A 7,107-nucleotide genomic window follows, 5' to 3' on the forward strand; every position below is an offset into this window, starting at 1 on the left:
TTGGTCCTTATCATTCTTGTTTTGTGTACTTTAGCAGTTGGCAGGTCTTTTTACAGAGCACAACCACTCAACTAGAGGCATCATAATTGAATAAAGATATTGTGATATTTGATGTAGTATAGCAATTTAGACGAACGTAAAGATTGTATACAGTTTGCAAGTTCTCAACGAGGCCAGGTCCTAAAAAATGATGGCGATCCATTGCGCAGATTTTCAGAATGAGTGTCTAGATACTACCAGATTATGGACATACACCAGCATGTGGCATCTGGGATTGCATGCTACATGCATAGCGTCTACCCCATGCTCGGAATCAGGTCTGTACTGAATACAGTTGCACTTTCCAGGATAGCTGTTGTTTCTGAATAGGTTGAGTACGCTTTAGAATATGAATTCCCAATCATTTTCTGCCATTTTTTTTCATGGTGTAAATCAGGTGGGTAGACTCGAGTTTTGAAGAGGTCTTTCCCCAACCCCATGAAGATAGTGTCATTGCCTAAATATTATTCATTGTACAGCCCGTGAGACTGTCCACAAATGACCATGACAGACTAGTGTTAGTACATACACATTACACGGCATTCGCACAATTAGGCTTCTGATATAGACATACTCTACATTACGGATATACAGCTAACACAAGTCACATGGCACTAACACTTATGAGTCATGACATGCATCAAACTGAAAGAACGGTTATGTACTTAATCATTCATTTTTCAAAATGGTGGCTGCAATAGACCAGCTTCAATATGGCGGCTACGGTTCTGACCAAGTGGCCGATCAATTTGAAATCCTTACATTAAGGTTTGCGGCAGTTCCCCATGATTACATCGTCTTTACACTCTGACTATCTCTGTGGCAGCCACATCATGTTAGTCCGCTCACAAGATTGCTTTTCCTACGTGAATAGGTCATGTCATTCAGGAAAAACGTTTCCAAGATGGATATCACAAATTGTATCGTGTAGATACAGCTTATATTGTAACCATGCCTTATCTGTTCTAAAGAAAGAAATCATTTTATTTTCTTTCACTTTCGTGGCAGCTGTTGCAATTCCTGTATAGCCAATGACATTGATTGTTTTCTTATTGTTTTGCATTGCTGAACCTCGTTTTACACAAAACTATATATGAAAGCTCATGTAACAGTTGATACCGTATATTAGCAGTGTCTGCTAGATCCACTATCTCTTCAGTTGATGACAATGGTAGACTGTCAGAATTTCTTTCTATGTGCCTGAAGACAGTGGTTGTGCATGCAACATAAGGGTATCATATTATTGGCTTAGTAACTAGCACAGGTACGGTACCTTGTCTGTAGGGACTCTTGGCACTCTTACTCACCATTGCACTCAGCACTGTTTTCATAGTCGTGATTTTTTTAGAAATTGTGTTCTGCGGTCACGGCAGAGAATGCATGTTCTTCATTTAAGCAGATATTGCCATAGTTATATAAATCTGAGGTAGACTCAGACGAGCTTGAAACTCTGAGTGGAGAAGATGATAGTACATTAGAGGGTGAACATCACCATCTAAGTAACACTGACTGGATTTCATTGACACTGTAATAAAATGAGTACTCTAGGAGTGCCTTTGTTGCCAACAGATGGGCACTTTTGAGACACAAACTAGAGCAGGAGCAACAGACACTGGATTGCATCAATCAGAATTCAGCCTTCTACAGGTACAAGGTTGTCTTGGAGTGTGAAGTTCTTCACACTGCCTTAGTGACAAACACAAATGGGTTGAGAGAACCCTCGGAGGAACTTTTTCTGAGTTCGTATGATGAATTTTGTGAACCAGGCTGCACATTTACTGACTACATTGGGGATTTAAAGGGTACTGCGGTTAGCTGCTTACTGCCAGTTTACTTCTGGGTGCATGTTCATTTTGGTCGAGCTGTGAAGTAGTTCATATCAGCTTGTGTATTTTCCTTAATTTAAAGAACGTTTGCAGAGCGTCAGGTATGTACACTGGCGACCAAGAAGCTGATGGTGCATTGCCGTTGTGAGCTTTGCATGCAATATATGTTTATCTATAGATTGCAACAGATGGTTGTCAGTAATTCTGTAATTTTATTACTGCCTATTTTATTGCACGTACCCCTTGACAGGAATGCTTTGACAATGTAGAAATTGTTATCATTTGGTAAATGACTTAGTGCACATGTTTTAAGCTGTGAGGACAATTGTGGGGTATACTAGCAATTTTTGTAGTAAACTAGTCAAGTAAGATTTACCAGTCATTCTCGTCATATTCTGCTTGATTACTTGACGTTTTATTTGGTTTTCTCCTCTTGCAATATTATTAGAAAGTTTCACAACTGCTTTGCTTAACTTCCTTTGAGTGGTTCGTTTTCTGATAGTCTAAGACCCTGCATTCTGAATCAAATTATTGATATGGCTATTTTTTCTCATATCTTGGTTTACCAACCCATTCTTTCTTAGATTTGACAAAAACCACTTTCTTTTTCTTTATTAGTAACCTGCTTTTTTGGAGGTTCATGTTGTGATCCAGTAATGCCAGCTGCAGTCTTGCTGCCATGCCCTTGTAGTTGTAATGTTCTCGTTTAATTTGACAGCATTTTTGTCAACAAGGCATTATAGGCTGCTAGTTTCCTTGTATGGGAAAACAGTGTTATGTGGCTGAAGTCGTTAATCAGATTCTTATCTAGCACAAATTCCTTCAATGCCTGCTTTGCATGTGACCCCACTTTTAATCATAGTTTCCTTTGTCTTTCTTTAGCAATGGGACCAAGGTGTGTATATTGATGGAATTTGTAGTTTCCTGTCCAGCTATGTATGTATTCAGTGTGATGTATGGTGAAGTCCACTTCTCACGCAACAGGCTTGCATCATTTTTGCATGTTTCTACACTCCACCAAAGATGACTTGTCACTGACTGAATCTATTGAAGTAGAGACCCATGTTATATGTTTGCAGCTACTTTAGCCAACTTTTTTTGCAATGTATTTTTACCATGTGCCAATGGTAGGATGCTTTGTTTTTATAAGTTTGTTATTTATGGATGTCTGTCTGTAGCCAACATTGTTGGTGTGAAGTCCACTATCACTCATTTTTTGCAAGCATCTTTACACGTGAACTTGAAAATTGAGAGCATTAGACATGTTGAAAAGAAATAAGAACTCTTGATTTCTCTTCTATGACAGTGTATGAGCCATTATTGGCAGAAAAACCAGGGCTATCACAACGTCTGTCACCAGACACTGCCAGAGACCTTCCTTCCGTTATTGCAAACACTGTTTCTTGATGAATTCTCCAAGCCTCACCAACAACACGAAATAAAGAGTCATATTGAATTCTATAAAACCCATGTCGTGATAAAATTTGCAAGTTGAGGATTTCAGTAACATAAGAAAATCTAGCTTAAGTACTGCCAGAAAATAATATTGACGCTTAAGAAGATTGCCAGAAGTCATTGCTCTTATGCTTGGTTGTGAAACCGATTTGAAGGTGTGGTCTGCGCAACAGTTAGTAATGACTGAAAGGCAGCTGCCAACAACAAACTTGAGTGTGTTCAAGATTGCCTTGTCACATATCTTGCAACGTCAAATTGGCTGATCAAGTCATTTTGGAATTACAACAAACATTCTTTAATATCGTTATCGAGTGGTTACTACTTGTTAATGTGTTTAGTGAGGCAGCAGTTGAGTCATCATTTGTTACTTCTTCAAGCGATGGATAATGTTCAGACATAACGAAGATGTCTTGAATTACAGAGATGTCTTTAAACGAAGACATAGTATCAGCAGCAGCTGCAGCACCAATGAGAATAGACTCTTTAATAGAATTAAATGAAGACATGGCAGCAGCAGCAGGAGCAGCAGCAGTACCACCACCGCCACCACGCCACCACTACCACCACTACCACCGCCACCACCACCACCACCGACACCAACACCACCACCGACACCAACACCAACACCACCGCCGCCACAACCACCACCGCCACCGCCCGCCGCCACCACGACCACCGCCAGCCGCCACCACCGCCGTCGCCACCGCCGCACCAGCATCGCCGCCGACGGTGCCGCCGTCACCGCCACTGCCGCCGCCAATACCACCGCTGCCGCCGCCTCCACTGCCACCACCACCAATGACAGTGGACTTTCCTACGGAATCAAAGGAATACATGGTTGCAGTAGCAGCACCAGCACCAATTGAGGAGGACTCTGTTATGGAATAATTAAGTTCACCTACTACTGACTCGTAGATGTCATCATAGTCATTTTGTGTCAAAGCATCAGCAGTTAAGGAATAGTTTGTATGGCAATATGGAATGTGGTAGAAGTTGAAAGTGATGAGCATGTAGACGCGCTACTGACCTCTTGATGGAACTTCTATGTCGGAATGATGGTTGTCATGTCTAATAAAGCTGGTGTTTGTACTACAATTTTCAATAGAATCAGTTGGTTTGGTTTGTTGTTGATCTGTCATGGTCTGTTTAGATGTCTTTACAGATCATATGTTGTTAATAGGAAAATTGTTACTTGTAGCATTTTCTTGAGTGTCTCAGAGGCGGAGTTCCTTGCCTTAGCAAGCCATAAGTGTCTTTCACGAGTGAATACCAAAACTCACGTCGGAAATAGTCTGAACATAAGTGAGAAGAGGTCTTGATATCTACAAAGTCTACGTTGCCATTTCTTTAAAGATTCCTGTTTCCAGCAGGAAATCTTAAGAGAGTGGCAACCTTCCACTTGGTTTCTACACTAACTATGCACTTTTAGACCACAATTACAACTACCGCGACAACTAACAGATCGTTTTATACATGCTCGCGCTATATCTAGAGTAGTTGTCGGTACAATTAAACACTATTGGTAGATGAGTATGACATATTTCTGTACACACGTTGAATAGAGAAGATCTAGCTATGATTTCGCTAAGGCATCGCTGTTAGTTTATACCTAGTAACGTACATTGCCACACGATTAGCGACTGTGTCGATACCTGTACAAGTGAGCCTCAAAAGCAGCTTCTTTTAAGTTAGTTATAGATCATGTCTCGCTGCAGTTTGGGTGCGGCAAAAGCACTTGGCACAGTTAAAACTAAATATTTACTTTCAAACGAGGATAGAGAGGAATTCTTTGTATATACGGGAAATGGTCTGAACAACTTGTGGCCCATTCTTTGCTTCTGCGACTGGCTAGACCGTAAGCTACATGAAAGAAGATAGTGGGCATTGTATCTTTCTTTCAGCAAGTTTTAGTATATTTTCCCGATGCCCGGTTATCCCGGCTAAGTGTACAGTAGTCTGGTGGCGAGCATACGAAAACGAGACGTTGTGGAATTTTAAGTAATGATTAACGACCAATGGACAACCGTGATGTCATCATAAGGCTTCACCTCTTAGCTAGCTGCTCGTCTATCCTGTACATAATGTCTGGTCCTTTTTACATTAGGGTTGAACACTTAGAAACTACGCCTAATCTACATTTGCACGTGCATGTTATTCCACCAACAATCAGGCGTTAAGAGCGAAGGTGTTGGTAATATTCTGGCGCCATGCAGTATACACATGTATAGCTGCATAAAACGTGACTTGTAACGTTTTGCTTGTTTCACAGTGTTTTTGTACAGTGGTTCTGACAGCTTGAATTTTCTTATTGCGTGGTTGAGCGATGTTGTTGCAGCTAGTGTCGTATTCACAGAAATATTGCGCTCCATTGCGAAGGTAAACGTATATTGTTCATGACAGCGCGTCTGTTTGTGAAACGAAGCGACTGATCTGTAAGTACGCAAGTCCTGAGACGAATTACACAGCTTTACATCATTTGCTTACACGCCTGAATTGGAAACCTTAACTGAGACCAGTGGGTTGGATTAAATACCTCAGTATGCAAATTATTATCACGTGATCGGATATGGTTGTCTAGATCGGCTGAGTTTGTCTATTCATTGGTGAGAGTTCTTCACTAATTAGCTAAAGACAAAATGGATATTATGTTTCCAAAATATTTTGCACTGTTTCTATAAGGCATACTATAGTATATAGAGGCTCTGAATCAGACAATACCCTTGTAGTTCATGTACGCCGATGTCCATTCATGCTCCTCTCCCCTCCCCCCCCCCAATTTACGAGTCGCTCCGCCGCCTCTGTACTATTAGTGCATTATTTCATGAATCTACGTTGGCATGTCATCCTTATATATTAGCAGGTCACTTGACAGCTGGAAAAGTTGAGGAAGCACGCAGTCCCAAATTCCTCCGGTTCCTACTTCTATGTTTTATTATTCCCAGCTTTGTTTCGCACCCAAATACAAATTTGTGGCTAAAGAGTGACCTTACAGCTGTCTTATTTTGTTTAGCCAAGCTGTGAATTGTTTTTGTCGTAAATGTCCCTATAGGTAAGAGTTTGCTCTTTTAATTGTTTGACTAAAATTTGTAATGCTCTAGATAACCGCTAACGTTAAAATCTCTCTTTAATAAATTCCTGAATCCGGCGCTGAAATGGCATGTTCAGATTCAATCTTGGATCTGTCTATACATCTCCCCTTGCAATGGGGTTTATGAGCAGTTCATTTACTTAAATGATCGGTCTCTTTGAGTTTCCTTAAATAAATTCACTAGAGGTATAGGTTACTGTTTAATACCATGCATGACGCTACCTATATGCTATTTCATCATGTGAATAAAACTTTTGAGGCATGGAGTAATAGTTGCTTCCCGGACCTTTTGTCTTGCCAGCTCTGATAAATGATTATAGAAATTTCGTATCAGAGAAAAAAACAGTCTGTCTTTTCTCTCTAAAGTGCAACAATGAATATAACCTATCGTTGCAGCAGAAGCGTCGTTTACTCTAACTCTTAAGTTCTTACACACTTCGCTACACTTTGACTCTTTGCGCTCTTTCTTTTCCTTACAAGGTCATCGGGTGTCATCTACTCAATCTCTTCTGCTGAACGCCCCTGATTGTATACTTGCAAAAAATTGTTGCTCCATCTGCAACAGCTAGACCAATTGAAGCATTCAATCTTTCAGCTGGGTTTAATCCAGGTTCATGACGTGGAGTGTGAATACGACGTAATCTGTTGAGGTCTTCGATTAAACACTAATTTGACGAAACTACACTTCTTTGTTCGATC

The 7,107-nt window shown here is 40.6% G+C and overlaps 1 protein-coding gene across 1 annotated transcript; it reads right to left on the minus strand.

The window, feature by feature from the left end:
* Positions 1-3,121: 3,121 nt before the first annotated feature.
* LOC134177621 (serine, glycine and glutamine-rich protein-like) lies at positions 3,122-4,330 on the minus strand. Its single transcript, XM_062644396.1, has 2 exons — positions 3,975-4,330; positions 3,122-3,323 (listed from the first exon to the last, which is right to left on the minus strand). The coding sequence occupies exons 1-2, from the start codon at positions 4,328-4,330 to the stop codon at positions 3,122-3,124; spliced, it is 558 nt and encodes a 185-aa protein (XP_062500380.1).
* Between the last annotated feature and the right edge of the window lie 2,777 nt (positions 4,331-7,107).

This window comes from Corticium candelabrum, chromosome 3 (genome assembly GCF_963422355.1).
Source record: "Corticium candelabrum chromosome 3, ooCorCand1.1, whole genome shotgun sequence".
Taxonomy (NCBI): domain Eukaryota; kingdom Metazoa; phylum Porifera; class Homoscleromorpha; order Homosclerophorida; family Plakinidae; genus Corticium; species Corticium candelabrum.

What these genes read in the sequence shown, in the direction of transcription:
- LOC134177621 (XM_062644396.1), bottom strand. Translation starts at nt 4,330, where the DNA reads ATGCTCATCACTTTCAACTTCTACCACATTCCATATTGCCATACAAAC. An exon ending in GGTCGTGGTGGCGGCGGGCG is followed by an intron (nt 3,324 to 3,974) that starts GTGGCGGTGGTG and finishes TGGGTTTTATAG; the next exon opens with AATTCAATATGACTCTTTAT.